This window comes from Sorex fumeus, unplaced genomic scaffold (assembly GCF_029834395.1).
Source record: "Sorex fumeus unplaced genomic scaffold, SorFum_2.1 ptg000029l, whole genome shotgun sequence".
Lineage (NCBI taxonomy): Eukaryota > Metazoa > Chordata > Mammalia > Eulipotyphla > Soricidae > Sorex > Sorex fumeus.
The window spans coordinates 4,904,810-4,926,937 of NW_026606086.1; the positions used below are offsets into that span (position 1 = coordinate 4,904,810).

The 22,128-nt window shown below is 56.0% G+C and overlaps 1 protein-coding gene across 1 annotated transcript in view; it reads left to right on the forward strand.

The window, feature by feature from the left end:
• The first annotated feature begins 966 nt into the window (after positions 1-966).
• Positions 967-22,128, forward strand: part of LOC130024615 (CAP-Gly domain-containing linker protein 1-like) — a 151,000-nt gene continuing 129,838 nt past the window's right edge. Inside the window, 1 exon segment of the mRNA XM_056115318.1 lies at positions 967-1,128. Within this exon segment, the coding sequence (XP_055971293.1) occupies positions 967-1,128 (162 nt within the window).

The window sequence follows — 22,128 nt, forward strand, 5'->3', positions numbered from 1 at the left end:
TGGACCTGGACCTCGTGCAGCACGCCAGGGACCCCCGCCCGCCCCGCCCCGCTCGAGGGGCCGGGCGCCGAGGCCGCCGTCCAGTCCTGCCGCCACCGCCCCCGCCGCCCGGGCCCCGCGGACAGACGCCTCCGGACTGAGACCCCCGCGCTGGGGGGCCGCGCCCGCGCCCCAGGACTCGCGCACTCTGCTCTCCCTGTGTCCCGCCCGCCGCTGCCCCCAGGAAAGACGGTCACGTGGCCTCGGGGTGCGCCTCGCTGGGCGCCGGGGGCTGGGGTCCGCCCCGCGCGGGGAGACGGGCGCCGGGGGTCGCCCGCCGGGAGTCGCCGGCCCTGCTCCGGCCCCGCCAACTCACCTGGCGCCACGGAGCTCGGGCATCCGGCCAGAGGCCCCCCAGGGACCTCTGCGCGGGCAGCGCCCCCTCCTGCGGCTCCGGAGCCACGGGCTTTTCCCCGCGGGGAGGGCAGGGAACCCCCGGGACGCGGGGACGCGGGCCTGAGCGAGGCGCTGCTGGGTGCGGGTGGGCGGGACCCCCGCGCCAGTCAGGGTCCGGCATCTGTGCAGTTCGCACGGCGAACAGCAGAGGGCGCCGCGAGCCGCTCATCTGCCTGCTGGGGCTGCCGGTGGGTCCCTCACTGGGGAGGACCTGGAGACGGCCAGGGGAACCCGAGGACCCCCTGAGACCGCTCCCAGGAGCCGGGGCAGGGGGTGGGGGGCGGGGAACATGCCCTCGCAAGGCCAGCTGGCAGTGCAGGGGAGATGACGCCAGGGCGCCCTCGTCCCCCCGCCCCCAGCTTCCCGGGAAGGTCCCTTGGAGGGAGCAGAGACAGCGCTGTGCCCGGCTCTGCTGGGGGTCTGGGGGGGTCTGTACAGCCCCTGGGAGCGCTGAGTCTCGGCGGCCTGTGCCCTGGCTCGGTGGGGCACCCCCGGCGCCCCTAGCGGGATGGAGGGAGATGAGGGGGTGTGATGTCACTCTTTTCACGAGACGCGGTGTCACGTGGCGGCGGGGCCCAGAGGCGCCAAGGCCCCGCACTTGCCATCAGTGGGGTGAACCTTAACGTGCTGCGCGAGTTCCTGGACATGTGCCTGGGCAGCAAGCTGAGGGCCGGGGCGGGCAGCGGCCTCTGGGTCCGGTGGTGCCCCCAGTGTCGGCAGCCCCGAGAGAGGGGGCTTTGCGCTCCCCGCCCCTGTGGCCTGGCTCTGGGAAGGAAAACAGGGGCGACTCCAGTTAGTCTCAGCAGGAGGAGCCCAGCCCCGCGTCCAGGCACTCCCCGCTGTCCCCGTGTGCGGGGTGGCGCTGCATGCTACCCTGGGTACCACTTCTCCCAGCTGCCTGTTCCTCCACGGTTCGCGCATTCAGTTACGCCAAATGAGGAAAAAGGACCCTGGTGTCGCACAGGCGAAATGCTCACAGGCCGCTTGGCATTCGTCCTGGCCCCCAGTGACACCATCCTCGCCTAGGTAGAGGCGAAGGTCAGCTGGAGGCCTGACTCTCTCAGGGACACCTGACACTGTCCCAGCTTTCCAAATACTCTCTCAGAATTAAGATACCTATGGGATACCTACACGAGAGGTTTTCATTTGATAGACGCTGGATTATATGACGCCTGTTACATGCTGGGTTGAACGGTTTCCTTGGCAGTTCACCCACGGGGTTCATGACCCCAGTCTGACCCCAGGACACTGCATACACACTCTTTGTGGATGACAGTGAATGTGCTTCCGTGGCCAGGAGCACCCCTTGCCCTGACACTGTTTTTCTTCAGGCCACGGAATATGAGTGTGGTCAGCTATTGCTAACTGCAAGATTTGTTTGTCCAGAGTGTGCAAATGACTGTTGTTTGCTATTGGCCGTTACTGAAATCGCTTTTACTAAAAGAATGGGATGCTTCTCCCTCCCGCAGGCAATAGTTTGGGATGAGTATCTCACAGGACCGTTTGACTTGATTGCACAGTACTCACTTCTAAAGGTAAAAAGGTTTTGGTTATTATTATTTTTTTGAAACTGTCATTCTGGACTCTAGCAAGAGTAATATGGTGTTCCACTTCTGGAGTAACTGGTGTGCAGAGCTGTCTGGTTTTTAGAATCACTGACGCTGTTATGAGTGGTAAATGTTTTACCTTCTGTGGACCTTTTGTTTATTTATTTGAAATAAAAAATCATTTTATTTGGTGACCTTTAGGAAGAGGACGAGCGGAGAGAGAGTAACATTTCAGGAGAGAACGTGGGCTTCTCCAAAGACAGAGAGAGCCCCTACACACATCCCAACATTAGAAAGGAAAGCACAAAAGTCCCCATCTCAAGGAGAGCTGCGGGCACCGCATTTGCTCGGCTACATGGGCACAAGCATCTCAGGGGCTCGGTCAGCATAGGAGCCTTCAGTGGACCTTTCAAGGGTGGGTGTGCACCCCCCTCTTCTCCTTGACGAAGCGGCATGTCTTCTGATTGTTACTTCATGTGGCTCAAAGTTTTTCAGACACAGGATTGGTTACTTCAGCCTGAATTTATACACCTGGCTTTGGGGAATCTAAATTTTTATCCTAAAGTGGTTTTGAATTTTATTTGGGGGCTTGTGCCAGGCAGTGCTCAGGACTTACTACTGGCTTTGCACTTAGGATCACTCCAGGCAGTGCTCAGTGGACAGTATGGGGTGCTGGGGATAGAACCCCGAGTCAGCTGAATGCAAAGCAAGCACCTTACCCACTGTACTATCTCCCTGGCCCCGGGTCTCCTGAGCACTGCCCCAGGGCACCTCCTGGTGGTGATTCTTAGCAGTTCGATGAGGCTTGGCGCTGTGGTGGCAGGGATATCCCAGGCCACTCCAGTGGCCTCTCTTGGGATGCACATGGCAATGCTTGAGACCCTTGTGGTGCCAGGGGGCGTATTTGGCAGTCATGTGTCAGGCATGTACCATAACCCCTGCATTCTCTGACTCAACACTAAAGTCTACTGTGCTTTGGAGTGGGAGTGTTAGAAGACCTGAGTTTTTGTTGTTGGTCTGTTTTGTTTGGGCCACCCCTGGCAGTGTTCAGACTTACCCCTAGCTCTGCACTCAGGAATGACTCTTGGTGGTGTTTGGGGACGGTGTGGGAGGCCGGCAATCCAATCCGGGTTGGCTGCCTGCAGTGATGTCCGAGTTTGGGTCGGCTGCTAAGCTTTAGGGGTTCTGTTCACCATTTGTATGTGTACTTTCCTAGGAACATGAGGTGGAGTAAATGTTCACACTCAAAGGAAGCCGCTTGCAAGCAGCGGATGTCAAGAATATCATTTTTTTCGTCAGACCCCGGCTAGAACTGATGGATATAATTGCTGAAAATGTGCTTAGGTATCTCAGAGCTGATGCATGGTCCATACGGAATCATTCCTCTAGTGCTTTTAGTGCTCATCAGGACACCTTTGCTTGCCAGCGCTTTAGGAAGTGGATCTTTGGACAGATGTGAGAGTGTGTCGGAGGAGAATGGGGGGTCAGGAGTAGGATACTCTGCAGTCAGACAAGGATAGATCCTCGGAACCCAGTGTGGTCCCCAAGTCTTCCAGGAGTGACTTCTGAGTGCATAGCCAGGAATTATCCCTGAGCACCTGCAAGTGTGGCCCAAAAACTATAAATAGAGAATGGGAAACTTTGTGGGTTGGGGCTTGGGGAGGCAGGGCAAACCACAGAAACCCACTCTCTCAGGACAGTAGGAAGCTCCGGCCTGTCTCAGTAGAAGGACCCAGATTTTTTTATCAAAAGAAAAACAGCTAGTGGTTCTTTTTCAAGTACTGAATGCCATATGCTCAAATTTCATAAGCAAAGTCAGCCGAAGCTGACTAAAATTTAATGCTGCAGCATCTATGGAGGAAGTGCACCAGCCCAGTCTGCATTACGTTTGATCGACGTGGCCCCTACGGACGGACTTAAAAGCATGCGGGGTATTTGCGCAAGATCGGGCACGGTGTGAAGCAACTTTTTATTTTCCTAGAGACATCGCTTGATTAAATAGAAACATTTTTTTTTTCTGCAAGAAACAGATGTCCATTGCAATAACCCTGAGAGGTTTTTGGGTTTTTTTTCCTCTTTTTGGGTGACACCCGGCAATGCCCAAGGATTACTCCTGGATCTGTACTCAGGAATTACCCCCGGTGGTGCTCAGGGGACCATATAGGATGCTGGGAACTGGGAATCGAATCCGAGTCGGCCGCATGCAAGGCAAACGCCTTACCCGCTGCGCTGTTGCTCCAGCCCCAACCCTGAGAGTTTTCATGTCCCATCAATGGCCCAAGAGAAAGCAGCACTGCCCCTTGGCAGAGCACAGGTCAGTGGTTTCCAGAAAAAGCATCACATCAAGAGAGCAGGAAAACTCGAAACTTGGGCCGAGTCGGTAGTGGGCGGTTAGCTCATAAGCGTCTCTTTAGAGCCCACTGTGTGTCAGGCACAGGTGGGGCCCTAGGGAGCAGTCCTCGAGTCGGGGCCTCGGGCCAACGCACGGTCCTTCTCTTGCAGTGAAGACAGACGTGGCCCCACAAGAGATTTCCACATTTTGTTTGTGCCCCGGCGTAGCCTGCTGTGTGAGCAGCGGCTGAAGGACCTGCGCGTCCTGGGCTCCTTCATCCATAGGGAGGAGTACAGCCTGGACCTCATTCCCTTCGACGGGGACCTTCTCTCCATGGAGTCGGAGGGCGCCTTCAGAGTAAGTTCAGTATTTGCCCTTTGAACTTGACACTCATTTCTGCCTCTTTTGTGATGGGGACACTCACGCTGGCATTTTAGTGATTCCTGGAAGTGTCCAGTTTCTTCCTTTTGGGGAGAGATGGGAGTTGGGCCACACCCAGCAGTGCTCAAGGTTTACTCCTGGTTCTGTGCTCAAGGATCACTCCTGCGCTTGCTCGGGGACCATATGTGGTGCTGGGGCTAGAACCCAGATTGGCTGCGTGCAAGACCAGCGCCTTCCCCTGTGCTGTCTCTCAGACCGCTGCTCCTCTTGCTTATGGAGACCCTCCTGTTCTAACAAATTGGATTAAAATTGTTGCTTTTACGGAATTCTCAAAAATCAGTTGTCCTTAAATGTGTTGATTTCTGGTGTTTCTCTGCTGCTGTTCGATGTTTGTCCTTGTGCCCGTCCCACCCTGACTTGACTGTGGCTGTGGAGGAAGCTTTGAGAGTGGAAGGCAGGGCGCTTCAGCCAGAAATAGTCAAGTCTGTCACTGCGTTTTTGCAGTTAGCCCTTTGTGAGTGATTTTGTTTCCATGACTCACCTTTCCCCTTGATTGAGTCTTGGCAAGCCCTGAAGACTTTCATCTTACATTTTCATTTTCTAGAAATAAAATTGCTTACATTTTTCATTCAAACTCTTGAGGTTCTGCAGTGTGACCTCAGGGCTGGGTGCAGGGTGTGCGGGAAATTTTGTTTCTCCCACATGCCTGTCCTAGCCCGTTTCCTACTGGTTATTTTCAGCACATATTTATTTGTTTGCTTTGCTTTGGTTTTTGCTTGGGGCCTCACCTGATGATGCTCAGGGGTTACTCTTGGGGGTCCTCAGGGGTCCATATTTGACATTTGATGCCAGGGAAGCACCTTCCCACTATACTATCTATCTGGCCCCCTGGAGTTTTTCTTTTTCAAATATTGTCTTTTTCTGAAAGGTTGTGTTTTGTTTGCAAATATGATTTTATATGTTTTGTTTACTATCTTTATGACAGGGAGCACTTCTGAAAAATTTCTCTTTCAAAGTGTCAGGTTGGCTCTTAGGGGTGCCCGGGCCAGAACTCTGGCTCTTTCTTCTGTGGGGTGAGGTTTCTCCATGCTGAGGCCCTTAAGAGAATCTGTAGACCCAAAAGCATTGATTTATTTGAGTTTTCAACCAGATGTTTTTCCTATGGCACATTCTTCACTGGAAATAGGGAAAATTGGGCATGGCTGGAGTTCTGGCAGGCCGAGTGGGGACCCCCCCCCCCAAGTGGGAGACCACCACCTAGAGTGTGCGACCCTCAGCCTCAGCAAGAAAGGGAGGGAAAGGGAAAATAAATACCGGAATGAAGGGGAAGATGCAAGGGGGAAACACATCAGATTGATAATGTCTTCTAAAAACGGCGTACTGGGCCAGAGAGATAGTAATGTGGGTAGGGCACTTGCCCTGTCCCTTGCAGACCCGGGTTCGTTCCCTGGCACCCCATATGGTGCCCCAAGCCCCGCCAGGTATGACCCCCAGTGCCAAGCCAGGGAGTCAGCCGGAACCCGTGCACGGCCCCAATGCTCCCAGTGCCTGTCTGCGCCCTCTGCGCCCTCTATCATTGGAAGCTTGTGCAGGTGTGTTTGAGATGTGACCGCGTTTCCCTGCTTTCCTGGGTGTGTGCGTTGATTTGTGGTACTGCTGCTGCTGGTCTCAAGACACGACCTTTCTAGAACGCAGGTGCATCACCAGATTTCCGGGCACCATTTCCCCTCGGCATGTTGGTCTCAGCAGCACCTTAAGAGAAAGAACTTGGGGCTCTCTTGGGTTCTGGGCTGCTTTCACCCAGCTCCCTGTGGGTTTGCTCACATCTCTGGGCTTCAGCCTGTGGAATCCAGAACTTTCCTGGGCTCCCCCGATGGTCTCTCCGCACCCCAGTCATGAAGCAGGGAGGGGCTTGTCTGCCCTTGTGTGGTGACAGGACACAGGCCTGCATGCCCCTGTGTAGTAATAGGATACGGGCCTGCCTGCCCCTGTGGTGACAGGACTAGGGGTTCGCCTTCCATCCGAGCCATTGCAGGTCTGGGAGCGGCCTCTCTGCTCCCTTTCCCAGTCAGCAGTGCGGAAGCGTTGAGGAAGCGGCGTGGTCAGCCCAGCTGAGGATAGGAGCTGTCTAGGTCACACCCAGGGTTGCTCCTGGCCCTGCGTGGGTGGGGCAAGGCCAGCCCAACAGACAGACCCGAGACAGGTCGGAGCCAAGGGCCCCACATCCCCCCGTGGATGCTGCATTCACGCCTTCTCTCCCGCCCTGAGCCACGATGGCCCCAGAGCCTGCATCACCAGGGGAGCCCCGAGTTCAGGACAGGAGGGACCCACACACCACCAGTTATGACCCTAGGGGCTTTAAAGAGGAATTGCAAGGGCTGGAGCTATATACATTCGGAGGGCATTTGCCTTGCACGCAGCTGACCCAGGTTCAATCCCCGGCATCACATATGGTCCCCGAAGCACCACCAGAATAATTCCTGAGTGCAGAGCCAGGGGTATCCCCTGAGCCTCGCCGGGTGGGAGTTGTTAGAGGTGTCTCTGTAGTAATACGCCGTTTTTCAAAATGAATGTTTTGTTGGGTGCTCGGGGCTGGGCAGGGCCGGGCAGGAGCCGGCTTAGCTGTCCGCAGGCAGACACAATTCCCGCTCTGAACAGTCACCTGGGCCCCTGAGCAGTTCGAAAGAGGCCCCCTAATGCTTTCCTTCCCCTGAATCATCCTCTCTACTCTGCTCCAATGCAGAGTTTCTGGTCCTTTTCTGAGGACTCTTTGGACATCCTGACCAGGGTGGCTTAGACTCCAGTGTGAGGCTGCACCCCAGACCTGGCGGACCCATCCTACGGAATCTTTGGGGATGTTATGCTCACTCTGGGCCACTCTTTGGGAGGTCTCCCTCTGCACCCCGCCCCCAGTCTGCACATCTCCACGGTGTTATATTTTTATTGTTAATTTTTTCACCTGGTGTTGCACAGGGGTTACTCCTGGCTCTGCACTCAGGATTTACTCCTGGCGGTGCTCAGGGGACCATGTGGGGTGCTGGGATTCGAACCCATGTTGGCTGCGTGCAAGGCAAATGCCCTCACTACCGTTCCAGCCCCAATACTAGAAGCTTCGGCCTGGGATTCTTGTTCCTTCGGGTCTTTTGCATGGAAGGGCGGGTGTGAGTCAGAACTGAGCGACTGTGGGCGTTGGGGGGATTCTATAGCATGTGGGGTGCCCGTGAGTCTTCCAAGGCATGTGAGGTCGCCCCTGGCAGGTTCTGCAGGGCAGCTGGGGCTAGGACCTGGGTTAGGCCAGAGACCTGCCTCACCTCCGGTCACCTTCTCTCAGTCCTGTTTGCCGGCTTGCTCTTCTCTTCGAGCTCTTGCTAACTCTGATTTTTCCCCCTTACATGTGACAATTTCCTCTATCTGGATATTTTGAAGTTGAATGCCAGTGTGAGGTGGGTGACTGGGCTGGCTGATGACATTGAATAGATGCCATTTGCATATGTCCTGTGCCTTCAGGCTATATATAGTCTTGAACTGTGTCTGCAGCTCCTGACATTTTGTTTGGAACGAAAGACTGATTTTTATGTAACTTCCTCATAGAACGGTGTGTGGTGCTGCCCATCACGCCACAGCTCCCAGGGCTGGTGTTTCCCTGTCCAGAAAATGCTGGACAGACGTGAGCCAAAGCTCTAGCTGGGAGGAAGCATTTGTACCGCGGGATGAAATAGAACTGCCTTTGAGTCAAGCTGACATTTTCAAGAGATACAAAACAGACTTTTTCCCCCCCATTTTTAGTACCAGAGCAGATAATCCCCTAAGGTTATTTGCTTCCCTGAAAGATATTTAGCTTGCCCTTTCAAAGTTCATTTAGAGCAGATCTTGGTGTTCAATCAGAGTTGGGTGCTAACCGAGGTCAGAGTGTTTGCTTATTTGTGGCCTTCTTTGTCTCTTAAGAGGAACCGTAGTTAGAGGCCACCAGAGAAAACAAAACACAAGCACCCGCTTCCTCCCAGCTTGGTTCCACTGTTCTCAACCCCTGGCCATTTGTCTATACATCTTCCCCAGAACAGGCGGGGGACAGAGGTAGAGGGAAGGTCTGAGAAGCCCCTGCATGGTGCTCCCTGAGCAGTGCTCCCCATCTTTGTGGCTTCTGTTGAGGTTCTGAAATGAGTCATCAGGTGCTAGTGACAAATGTGTCATGTATGGCGTGACACAAAGATGGAGTTTGTGCCATCAGTCCCTAGGGTGGGAGGAGGGAGCATCGGGTTTTGGGGGTCAGTGGCAGGAGGATGTGACCCATAACATGTCGGCTTTATCTCGGGTGGGGGAAAACGGATCGTTTGGGGAGAAGTGTGCTTGGGGTACAGATTTGCCGCGTTTTTCTGGATTTCTCTCTCTCTCTTTTTTTTTTTATGTAGGAGTTCTGCTATTTATCCAGCCACTGATTAGCTGATTGAATTGTGCATGAACTCCACCTTACTTTTTTTTCACTTTTTATGATTTTATTTATTGAATCACCGTGAGAGCAGTTACAAAGCTTTCAGGTCTAAGTCTCGGTCATACAATGAAACACCCGTACCTTCACCAGTGCCCATTCTCCACCCCCAACAACCCCAGTATATCCCCATCCCACACCCTCCCCCTACCAGTGGGGCAGATGATTTCCACATTACTCTCTCTCTACTTTGATCACATTCAATGTTTTGACACCAGACCCACCATTATTATTTGAGATTTTGCCCCAACACTCAGATCTGCTGAAAAGGCAACAGTAGACAATTTGTTTTCTATTGCTGGTTATGAATAACATATGATGTTTCGTGGCTGCAGTACTGGCCGCACAATTTTGAAATTCTGACATTTGAACACTTAAATCTGGAGGGATTTCTGTCAAAACCTGTTGGGTTCCCGAGAATTGCTCATGAGTCTCTGGGATCATGGTCATTAAGCAGCTTGATCGGGAGCCAGAAAGGCCGTTCGTGGGCAATGACTTGGGGTCTCTTGAGGACGGGGAGGACAGGACTGGCTCCACCCCCATCCTGTGAGGCCCAACAAGTTTTGTTACTGAGGTCCCAAGCCTGACTGTCCAGTGGCCTCTGGAGGATGGCGGCCACCGTGCCACCAGAGGGAACAGGCCAAGGCACGAAACCGTGGGCCCAGCACTGCAGGGACCAGACGCATTTCTGCCAAAAGCCACTGGGTTTCGAGATTTTTTCTGAGTCTCTGGGATCATGGTCATTAAGCAGTTCAATCAGGACCCAGAGAGGCCATGCCTCCAATGATCTAGCTGAGCCGGAGGTGATTTGTGGGTGTGTTTCCCACATTCCTAACTTTTGGCCATTTACTTTCTTGGTAAACTTTGCCCCAAGTTTTTGGGGTCTGGCCAAAGGCACAACAGCAATTTTGGGGTATCTGGAAGTGTGGAGGCGCCATCAGGCTGCTGATGCACTCGCCTCACAGATACAGTGATTTTTGTTTCATGGTTTGTGTTTTTATGTAGGAGTACTGCTATTTATTCAGCCACTGATTAGCTGATTGAATTGGGCATGAATTCCACCTTATATTTTTTTCCATAATTTTCTTTCTTTCTTCTTTCTTTCTTTCTTTCTTTCTTTCTTTCTTTCTTTCTTTCTATCTTCTTATATTTATTTATTGAATCACTGTGGGAAAAGTTACAAAGCTTTCAGATTTAAGTCTCGGTCACACAATGATCAAACACCGTCTTCTTCACCCTTCACCAGTACTCATTTTTCACCACCAAGAACCCCAATATACCCCACCTCCCACCCACCCAATGCCTATGTGGCAAATGATTTCTAACTAACTCTTCTCTACATTGATTACATTCATTATTTTGACAAAAGATGCACCATGATTGCTTAGAATTTACCCCCCAACAATCAGAATGGCTGAAATGGCATTGTGAAATACATTGTTTTTTATATAAGGTTCGGAGTTCCGGGGCTGGAGAGATAGCACAGCGGGTAGGGCGTTTGCCTTTCACGTGGCCAACCCGGGTTCGAGTCCCAGCATCCATATGGTCCCCTGAGCAATGCCAGGAGTAACTCCTGAGTGCAGAGCCAGGAGTAACTCCTGAGTGCAGAGCAGGGAGTAACCCCTGTGAGAGCAGAGCCAGGAATAACCCTTGTGCATCGCCAGGTGTGACCCAAAAAGCAAAAAAAAAAAAAAAAAGTTTGGAGTTCCTCTCCTCCAAGTTTCGCTCAGCAAGCAGAAGGAAAGCAAAGAGCTTGGGCCCGGTGGTTGATGCAGATTGCTGGGCCAGGCCGTCGATCAAGGGAGATTTGGGGATCTCTGGGACCCCTCCTCGACCCAGTGCTCTCCGGGGCCCCTAGCTTGGTCGTGTCCTACGAGTTGGGGGCGAGCCTGGCCTTTGGGCTCGCGTTGTGTTTGGACGGGCAGGTGGGGTGTTCAGGGCCCAGCTGCTGACACCTGATCCCGCCCTGGCCAGGTGGGAGGACGGAGATTGGCGGCTGGCCCCTGAGATGCCCAAGATGACCAGACAAGGAGATAACCAGAGTCAATCCCAGTCGAGTTGGGTGATAGGCTGAGATGACGCACCGAGCCGCTGAGGCAGATCCTGTCTGGAGACACTCGGGCACCTTGATCGCAGGCAGGCCTGACCTGGCGGGGGGCGGGGGCGAGTGGGCAGCAACCTCGGCGTTTCCGTGGCTCGGAGCTTCCGTGCCCTTCGGCTTGCTCTGCTGTAGTTTTGTTTTTGGGTCACACCTGGACGTGCTCCGGGGTCACTCTTGGCTCTGCACTCAGGACTTACTCCTGGAGGTGCTCGGGGGTCCCTATGGGATGCCGGGATTGAACCCGGGTCAGTTGTGTGCAAGGCAAATGCCCTCCCCGCTGTACTAGACTTCTGGCCCCAAGGCCCAAAACTTAAAGAAAAATCCTTGCTGGGGTTTCCCCGTCCCTGACGTCCTGTCAGCCTCGTGGGTCTGCACACGGCTTGTGCGACTGCCTCGAGTGGCCAGTGACAAGGGCGCCCGCGTGTCCTCCTGCTCCCCAGGGCTGCTCTCTGCCCGGTGCTCCTGGCCCTGCAGCCCTCAACTCCTGCCCTGTGTTCACTCCTCCTTTCTGTGGTGTCCCCCTCTTCTCTCGGTGGCCCTCCCCCTGGGGTCACCCCCTTTCCTGCGTGGTGCTGGGACAGCAGAGCTGCCGGGTTTGTGCCGGCTTTGTGCCAGGTGCACGGTTGACCCCGGGGGCTTGGATTCAGAACCTCCTGCTTGTGAGGCAGTGCTCAAAACCCCCTCTTGTACATTCCTCCCCTCCAAGCTGAAGGAACGGACTTGACCCACGTTCAGGCTCACACTTCTGCTTCCTGCTGAATCACTGCCGGCCGCTAGCAGGCCAGGACCCGTGTGCCACGCCTGTGTGAAGCAGGGACGTTCCAGGGCGTGAGCCTGCTAGCGTCTTTGTCATGGACACACGTGGTCCCATCACAGGATTTAGGGTCAGGGTCCAAACACAGGAGCATGGGGGTGGGGGGGTGGGGGCTTGTTCAGGCCGGAGACTCTACTAGGCTCACACACAGCATTGAGTGCTCAAGTCTCAGGGAGACAGTGAGGCTCAAACACATTTTCTTTTGCGCTGTTTTTTTCTCTTTTTTTTTTTTTTTGGCTTTTTGGGTCACACTCAGTGATGCTCAGTGTTGCCTACTGACCAAGTAAAAGAATGCTTGATTTTTCATTCCCCCTTTGTCCTGCTCAAAGCTGGGCAACTTCCCAGTACAGGAGGTTTCAGTTTGGGGAAAATGCACCCTCGTAAATGATTTGTAAATGGTGTATGAGGAACAGCACAATCTTTGCACTTATGTCAAAGCTATATCAAAGCAGGTCGTTCTGACCAATAGCATTATGCCGAAAGGGTCACCAGGTGGCTGACCAACAGTGCATGGCTCTGCTCATTGTCCCACCCACTTTCCCACGTCCCATCCCCTTTCCTTCTTTTGGGTGGGCTGTGGAAACATACTTAAGTCTGTACTTATGCTCTGAATAAACGCACGCATTCATGCCATCTCCTGAATGACGAACCCTGTGTGACTTGAGTGCTGATTTCACCCTGACGGCCCTCCCCTGGCTCTGCCCCGCAGCGCCGGACGTGGCACTCAGGAATTACTCCTGGCAGTGCTCAGGACTGGTGATCGAATCTTGGTCAGCCGTGAGCAAGGCAAACCCCTCCCCACTGTGCTCTCACTCCAGCCCCTCCTTTTGCATCTTTTTGTGTTTTTTCAGAATTGATTGATTTCCAAGTAGCGTTTGCCGGCCCTGACGTTCTCTGCAGAGTCCCTTGTTGCACACTGTGTTTCGTGGGCACCTTGACATGAAGACTTGGCGCTTGCCTGCTGCATGGCTGACCCCATAGTTCCCCTGAGCACCGCCAGGAGTGATTCCCGAGTGCAGACCCAGGAGTAACCCTGAGCACTGCTGAGTGTCCCAAAAAACAAAAGGAAAGAAAGAAAATAGGTATCCTTGCCCGGAAGGGTAGCCCAGGGCCAAGGAGCCTGCCTTGCCTGTGGCTGACCCCACCCCACCCTGTATGTCCCTTCCCACCCAGGTCCTGCCAGGATGAGCTCCCATGACTGGATCAGAGTCAGCCCTGAGCACCGTCAGATGTCCCGTCCTCAGCCCCCAGGTTAGGTCACTCCGCCATCCCCACCTCCCCCCCACTCCCCGGTTCCCGCTCACTCATCCTCGAGGGGACTCGCACTCATTCAGCTTGTGCTCCCATCCGGAGCAGGCCAGGCCATACTCCTCTGTACAGCTCTCAGGCCTTATTGGGCTGGGCCACTCCCTGGCCACGGTGCGGCCGGTGTTGCTCACAGCACTGGGGTCACAGAGAGCAGGGCTGTCAGGGTCGAACTCAGGGCCTCTGCCCTGTCGCTCTGCCCCTCCCGCTCGCCCCCCCACCCCGGCTCACAGATTTCCTGGCCCGGCTCCTGAGGAGGGCCCTGGGCAGGGTCACTGGGTCCAGGTCCCACTCGCGGGATGCTGAATGACCTCAGTTGGAGATCTGTAACTGACAAACATTTGTCAAAAGTTTTCTGAAACCACTTTCACAGGGCCCGGGGATCCAGAACTGGGCCCCGCAGGGACCAGAGGCTCGTTGGCCATGTAGTGCTGACGTCTGCCGGGCAGCCCTCCGGAGCCTCAGCCAGACACTGACATCACGAAGGGTGGCGCCTGCCCCTTTAAGAATGGCCCATGATGCCCTCCTCCTTGCTGAATTCTACTTCTACCTCAGAAAATTCTAGACTCCAACTGCCATTTTCAGTCTCTCCACGAGACTGGCACGAGCCTGTTTGGCAGAGCTCAGTACTGCAGCTGCGAGTGCAGTGTTGCACAGGTGAATCTGAGTTTCTGGGCTTTCTGCCCGCGTGCGGGCAGCTTTTTTCTCTAACAGTTCTTTAGTGTATGATAGTTTTTAATCTTTAGTTAGTTTAAGTTTTTTTACTAGTTATATATATATTTTTGGGTGGGGTGGGGCAGGGTGGGGTGGGGTGGCCATATCTGGCTGTGCCCAGGGGTGACCTGGCCGGCTAACGTCCCTGTGCTGACGGAGATTGAGCCCAGGACAACTGGATATAAGGCAAGTGCCCTCCCCACTGTCCTGCCTCTCTGCCCCTTGCGGACTTCTCTATTGAAATATGGAATGACTGTGAAGTCAGTGGGCCCTCATGGGGGGCTGATGAGAAGCAGAGGAGAAGATATCACTCCCCCGGGACTGGCTGGAGCGCTGGCACTGCTGAGTGCAATGAGCCCCGCCAGCCCCACGACGCCCACTAGGCCTTCCCGGGGTCTTGGGCCGGAGTGAGGGGTTGCCCTTTTCAGGGAAAGGGAGTCGATCCTCGACCTCCACAGGCCCCCGGGCCTTTGTCCTCCTCGCAGAAAAGCATTTCAGGAGATGAGCATGAAGCAGAAACATTTTATTTGGAGGCCTTTAGGAAGGGGAAGGAGGGAGGGAGTAACACGCTCGAGAGAGAGTGCGGCTTCTCCAGAGGTGCAGAAAGCCACTGAACATGTTATGTTGCTAGGTTGCATTCGGTCTGAAAGTCCACACCTCTGGAGGGGAGAAGCCTGTGACATGATGGACCTCATAGGCAAGAGCAGTACCTGGGCTCGGGCACACATGAACGCCCTCCCTTGGTTCAAGGTGGCTAATCTAGGGATTTCCCCAGGCTGCCCCTGGTGGGAGTTTCTAGCTACCTAGAGTCCGTTGCTAGGGTGGTTGCCAAGGGGGTAGAGTTGAGTGGTCCATGGTCCTCTTAGAAATTCCTTTCCTGCCCTTTGTTCCTATTCCCTCGGGGGGTCCAGCCTGCTCTGGGCCTCATAATGTGGGTTAATTTTGACAAGACCTTGGGTCCTGTGCACTCAGGTAGTCTTTTGGTGGCCATGAAGCTTTTGTTGACTTTCTCGGAGTTCCATCGCCATGGGGACGCTTCCCCCATCTACCTGTCTGCCTCAGTTCTGTGGGTTAAGAAATGGAGTTAATACTGGCTTGTGGTTATCCAACCTGGGCAGCGTCACAAGGAATGAAGGAAACGCCGAAAACTCCTTCGCTCCCCTTTGGCACAATTTTTTTTTTCTATTTGGGTCACACCTGGTGATGCACAGTGTTTACTCCTGGGTCTGCACTCGGGAATCACTCCTGGCAGTGCTTAGAGGACCATATGGGATGCTGGGAATCGAACCTGGGTCGGCCGCGTGCAAGGCAAATGCCCTTCCCACTGTGCTATCGCTCTCCAGCCCCCCTTTGGCGCAGTATTGCTGGGTCCTTTTCCCTTGCAGTTCTCAGCCCATAGAAAAAAGTGTGCCTGTTGCTTGCCTTAGCTTCTACGTGTAACCGCGGGCCTCTCACACATGTACATACGCACACACGCACACACAAGACCAGCCATCACTGCTGAGTCGCCTGCCGGCTCGTCAGTGTCTGGACGGGGAGGTGGTCAGTGACACTCGCGGTGCTCAGGGATGATTTCTGGCTCCTGAATGTGTTTGGTGGTGGGAGTGATGGCAGGGAGGGCGTGAGGGTCAGCTGCCCGCAGGGCTAGTACCTGTCCCCTCTGCTCTCTTGCCCCGAATCGGCAGTTGTTTGTTTGTCTGTTTGGGATTGAGTTTTTGCACAGGAATGACACTTGGTGGGCTCAGGGGGCTGTGCGGGAGACTGGGGGTCGCACTCGGGGTGGCGAGTGCCAGACTGGCAGCTCTCTGGGCTCCGGAAGCTGCTGTGGTCGCTCCCCTGAGACAGACTCTCTCCTCTGCTCTTCAGAGATTTAGTCCTGAGAACGAGTGTGCCTCAGAAGGCCCCACAGTGGGCTCGATGGTCGGGGCCTGGTAGTGGCCGCGGCAGCGTCTGACCGCCTGACCATGAGTCTGCTGAGGCCCAGCGGGCTGAAGGCCCCCATCAAGATCCTCAAGCATGGGAGCTGGGCCCTGAAGGCACCCTCGGCCGGTAAGTGCGCTCAGCCCAGGCCAACGGAGACTCATTCCCACCCGGGAACCCCATCCCGAGTCCTCGCCCGGGAAGGGCTCCCTGAGCTGTAGACACGTCCGTGGCTCTGGGGACAGCTCTCACACACGAGTGTCACGTTCTGTGACTTTAGTGTCACGGCAACCAATGACAGCTGAGGCGACCAACACGCTCCCTTCTAACTGCTAGCTCCCTTGCCCAGACTTGGGGACAGGCTTAGGGAGGTGGACTCACCTGGACTAGAGGGCCTCATTGCCGGCCAAAGCCACAGTACAGTGGGGAGGGCAACTGGCACCCCATGTGACTCTCAACCCTCAACCTCACCATGAGTAACCCTGAACGGAGAACCAGAAATAGGCCCTGAGCATTGGCTGGGTTGCTCCCCGCCCAAAAGAAAAAGAAGATGGGCCAGTGGACACAGCAGAAATAAGACACTGGGTTCGAGCTTTCACCTGGCTTGGTCCGTAGTATCACGGGGTGTACCCAAAGATTTCCCCTGAGCTGCCCAAAGTATGACTGCGGCCTGGGATGCAGCGGTAGGTGAGCACGTCTGCTTCACGGCTTCGCCACAAGCAGCCCCCGTCATTGGCTGGGAGTAGCCACGAGCACTGCTGGGTGTCCCTCTCCCCCAACCACACTTTAACTGGACCTGCACAGGCCCTTCCTGTCCCTTCTGAACCTTTTGACCCTTTCTGCTGTTCCAGCGGCTGCTCCCGTTGAGAAGACCGTGCCTGGGGAGAAAACCCCCAGCACCCCCTCCTCGGAGATGCAGGAGGAGTTTGTGGGCGACTTCCAGGTCGGGGAACGAGTCTGGGTGAACGGGAACAAGCCTGGATTCATCCAGTTCCTCGGGGAGACCCAGTTTGCCCCTGGTCAGTGGGCCTGGATCGTCTTGGACGAGCCCATCGGCAAGAACGACGGCTCGGTGGCGGGTGTGCGCTACTTCCAGTGCGAGCCGCTGAAGGGCATCTTCACCCGGCCGTCCAAGCTGAGTAGGAGCTTGCAGGCCGACGATGAGACCAACTGCCGGCAGCCAGCGCCTGCCGCCTGGGCCACACCGCCCCTGTCGGCCTCCCCGGCCCTTGCCGGCACCGCGAAGGTGCCCCAGTCCCCCGCGATGGAGGCACCCGCCACCCCTCACATCAGCAGCCTGACCAGGACGGCCAGCGAGTCCATCTCCAACATCTCTGAGGCCGGCTCCCTCAAGAAAGGGGAGCGGGAGCTGAAGCTCGGGGACCAGGTGCTGGTGAATGCCGAGGGCAGAGGTCGCGGGTGGCTGTCCATTCGCCTGTCTGGTTCATCAGCTCCTCCAGACTCGCGGTTTGGGTGGAAGCACGAGCAGCCGGGACGCCTGGTCCTGCAGTTTCCAGCGTTATGGATGCGTGCGGGGATGCTGCCAGTTTTACCAGTTTAGCCAAAACAGGGTGGAGGGGTCATGCCGTGGGGAGGGGTCATGCTTTGCACGCCTCTGACCCGGGGTTTAAGTCTTGGTCCCATGTACAGTCCCCCAAGCACATCCCGGAGTGATCCGTGAGCACCAAGCCAAGAGTAAGCCCTGAGCACTCTGAATGTGACTCAAAAACAAAACCAATGAACAAAGTTGGAAATCGGTTCTATTTCTCTGGTTTTCGATGTTTTTGCTTGGGGCGTCACAGGGTGGTCGCACACAAAGCCAGTGCCCTTCCCACAAAGCACCCTTCCCCCGGTGCTCCAGCCCTGTTTGTCAGCATTCCTGTCAGTGTCCAGCGCTGTGATTCTGTTTTGCTCTGTGTCCCGGGAGCCAAGCGTCAAGCCAAGGCATAGTGAAGGAGAACTGGAAAATCGAACTCTGCTAAGATACGAGAACAGTCATTTTCCTTTAGCTGGTTTCTGGCTTAATTGTTCTCCAGCGGTGGGGTTGCCAGTGCTCCGCTCCCACACCCAAGGGGCAGCGACCCCCTCGCCACACCAGGTGGCTGGCCTGGGTCAGAGATTCCCGGGGGTGTGGTCAGCCAGGCCACCTGTGACAGCGAGTGGGTGTGAATGCCGCTGCCTTGCATGGATACTGAGCAGCAGCGTCTGCTCACCCTGTAGGGGTTGCGGGGGGAAATGGCACTTTGACCTTTGGGGTTTCTTCAGGAAATCCCGACTCTGAAGCCAGAATGTTCGTTTGCGGGGGTGGGGGCACTGTGCGCAGTTCAGGGTGCCTGACCCACGTCCCTCCATCCCTCTGGCAGGTGGGAGGCATGGAGGCCGGTGTGGTGCGCTTCCTCGGGGAGACGGACTTCGCCAAGGGGGATTGGTGCGGCATAGAGCTGGACAAGCCACTGGGCAAGAACGATGGTGCCGTGGCCGGAACGAGGTGGGTCCCCCTGCTCCCCCAGACAGCCTGGGGCCATGCACGGTGCCCGGGAGGCGCTGAGGGGACTGCAGGCCACTTCACTTGGTTCTTAGGCGGGGCCACTTCCAGTGGCACTCGGGGACCCTGCAGGGATGTGGGTACAGCCTGGGGACCCCATATGCAGCTGTGCTCGGGCCGCAGGAACCCCCCCGGGCCTGCTGTCACCCTTCAGATGCCGGGGAGGCTGCTTGGAATCGCCCTTGGTTTGCGTGGTTGGGGTGGGCGGCATGCGAGCGAGTGTGGGTGTGAATGTATGAGGGAGTGTGTATGTGAGCGTGTGAGTGTGGGGCTGTGAGAGTGTTGGTGGGGGCATGGGCATGAGAGTGTTGGTGGGGGTGTGAGCGTGTTTGTGGGGGAATGAGAGCGTGTCAGTGTTGGTTTGAGAGCGTGCAAGTGTTGGTTGGGGTGTGCGTGTGTGTTACTGTGGGGCTGTGGGTGTGTGGAAGTGTTGGTTGGGGTGTGAGTGTGTGTGGGTGTGGGAGTGTCGGTGGGGTGTGAGTGTGAGTGTGTGTTGGTTTGGGTGTGAGTATGTGTGTTTCTGGGGAGTGAGTGTGTGTGAGTGTGAGGCTGTGGACATGTGGGAGTGTCTGTTGGGGTGTGAGTGTGTGTGTTTGATGGGGTGGGAGTGTGAGAGTATGGGAGTGTTGGTTGGGGTGTGAGTGTGCTTGTTGGGCTGTGAGAGTGTGGAAGGGTGGGAGTGTTGGTTGGGGTGTGAGTGTGTGTGTTGGTTGTGGTGTTTATGTGTGGGAGTGTTGGTTGGGGTGTGTGTGTGTTTGTTGGGTTGTGAGTGTGTGTGAGTGTGGGCTGGTGGAGGGTATGATGTTTGTTGGGGAGTGAGTGTGAGTGTGGCGCTGTGGAAATGTGGGAGTGTTGGTTGGGGTGTGAGTGTGAGTGTGTTTATTGGGGTGGGAGTGTGAGAGTGTGGGAGTGTTGTTTGGGGTGCGTGTGTGAGTTTGTTTGTTGGGGTGTGAGTGTGTGGGCATGTGGGGCTGTGGGAGCGTGTTCGTTTGTGGGGGTGTGAGACTGTGGGACTCAGTGGACTTCTGGGTCGGCGCTTGTGTCTCTTGCCGAAGGTGTTTTTGTCCCCCCCTCCTCGTTGTCCGCAGGTACTTCCAGTGTCAGCCCAAGTATGGCTTGTTTGCTCCCATTCACAAAGTCACCAAGATCGGCTTCCCGTCCACAACGCCGGCCAAGGGCAAGGTGGCCGCCGTGAGGCATGTGATGGCCACCACCCCCGCCAGCCTGAAGCGCAGCCCTTCGGCCTCCTCGCTCAGCTCCGTCAGCTCCGGGGCCTCATTCGAGAGCAGCAGACCCGGCCGCACGGGACTAGTAAGCAGCCCCCCACCACTGCGGGGTGCTCGGGCCCCCACAGACTCCCACAGCCCCAGGGGCGAGAGGCGGAGCAGGAGCACGTGGGCTGAGCAGCTCCGGGTGGCAGGCGAGTGGCTTCCCAGCCACCACCAGTGACAGGAGCAGGGATCGGCCTTTCCTGGGGTGCTCAGGGCTCCTCTCTGGCCTCAGGCCACCTTAGGGATGAAGTGGGGTAGCTGAAGGGGGCGCCTGAGGGTCAGAGCAGGGCCCAGAGACTCTGGGGAACGCTTGGCCCTTCATCTTGCTTCTTTGCTCTCTCCGTCTCTCCCTGCTCCCTCCTGTCCCTCTGCACCGCTGTCCACATGCAGAGTGGCCTCGACTTCTGTCCATTGTGGTGCCGCAATTCAAAGCTGGGGCCTCGTGGCTTCTCCCCTCACGTCTATCTGAGTCATAAACACTAAAGTGTGTCTGAATATGCAAGGGTGCCCTGAGATATTGTCCACAGGGAAACGGGCCCACGATGGAGAGGGTGTCCCGGGGGGCTGGCTTTGCTGGGGGCTGCGCTTCCTGCCGCCGCCTCTGCTCCGTGCATTGACCCTCGATGCGGAAGAGGAGGGAGTGAGTGTGTGTGCAACGGAAGATACAAAACAGATGACACGGGAACGGGAGCCAGGAGGCCACGTGCCGTGGGCACAGGCCTGGGGCCAGTCCTGTCTTGCTCGACCACCACCAGGTTTCCCTGCCCCACGTGCATCCTCACGTCCGACTCCTCCTTTCCTTCGCCTCACCATTTAGGAGGAGAGCAGACTCAGAAGCCCCTCTCCTTCCCTCGCGAGCCAGCACATTTGTGGAATTTGGTTTTGTTTTTCTGCTTGACTGTGGGCCATACCCTACAGTGCTTCAAGGGGCTGTTTGCAGTGCTGGGGTTGTGCCGGGGCCTCCCACCTCCAAGCAAGAGCCCTACGCCTGAGCCATATCTCCAGCCTCCCCCCGCTATCTTGTTTTGTTCTGTTTTGGGGTGACACTTGGCAGAGCTCAGGGCTTTCTCCCACCTCTGTGCTCGGGATTATTCCTGGCGGGCCTCCGCGATTGAGCCTGGGCAGCGCTGGGGCTTCGCTCTCCAGCTCTTCGGCCCCTGCCTTGCATATCTTTATGCAGGGTGGAGCTCACTCCTAAACTGAACATCACCGTTAGCGTCTATGACAGGAATATAGAAAGATTCTGTGTGACTTCACGGAAGTATACCTCGACAACATAATTCCATAAGTGCACACACAAGCGTTCATACACACAGTCACTCATACATGTACACGTAGTGCATACCGTATATACACAGGCTTATGGGTATACACACACAGGCACATACATGCATAAACGCAACGCGCGCATGCACACAGGTGCATGTAGATATGCCAACCGGAACATACATGCACGCATACATACATGCACACGGGTCCGTGCGTGCCCTGTGGAGGCCTCCCTGTTCGTCTGTTGGCTGAGTTGCTCTTCTGAGGTACCAGGCTCCCACAGAAGGCCTGGCCTTGCTGGGATGGAGCCTGGGGCCTCACAAACCACGCGCAGGGCAGAGGCTTTGGCATCAGCATCCTGAGTTCAGCTCGTGGCCCCGACCTTGCCCAGCCCCTCAGCACGCGCCTCCCCCCATGCTAGGGGTGCTGCTTTCTCCCTGCTCCGGCGCCTGAACCTCACAGTCTCGTCTCCATAGTTGGCTGAAAGAAGCCCATCGCTCCTGTGCTGGTTTCCTCAGGGAGCTGTCTCGGGCCCAGGAAGCGCGTGCGTCTGGCCTGCCCCACCCGCTCAGGCCAGGAGGCTCAGGGAACACCGCCGCCCGCCTTTCTTAGTTTTTATTTTTGCTCTTTGGGGTTTACCTGGCAGTGCTCAGGGACTCCAGGCGTGGTGCTTGGGGGCTGCTCCCAGTGGAGGGGGGTTGAGCCCGGGTCTTGGTGTTAGACCCCCAAGGCTGGCAAGCTCTTCCCAGCCACCCCTTGAAATCCGAGTTGACTGCAGTTCCCGGGAGCACTGCACATGGCTGGCCCGAGAGCTCGTGTGCTCCTAGAAATTTTAGTTATTATTTGGTTTTGGGGCCACACCCAGGGGTGCTCAGGGCTTATTCCTGGCTCTCTGCTTGGGGGGTAGGGTCACTCCTGATGGTGCTGGATCTTGAACCTCTGCAAGCACCTTCCCCCACCCCCCCCAACAGACCCTTTGGCCCTGGGGAGGGCATTTAATCGGACCAG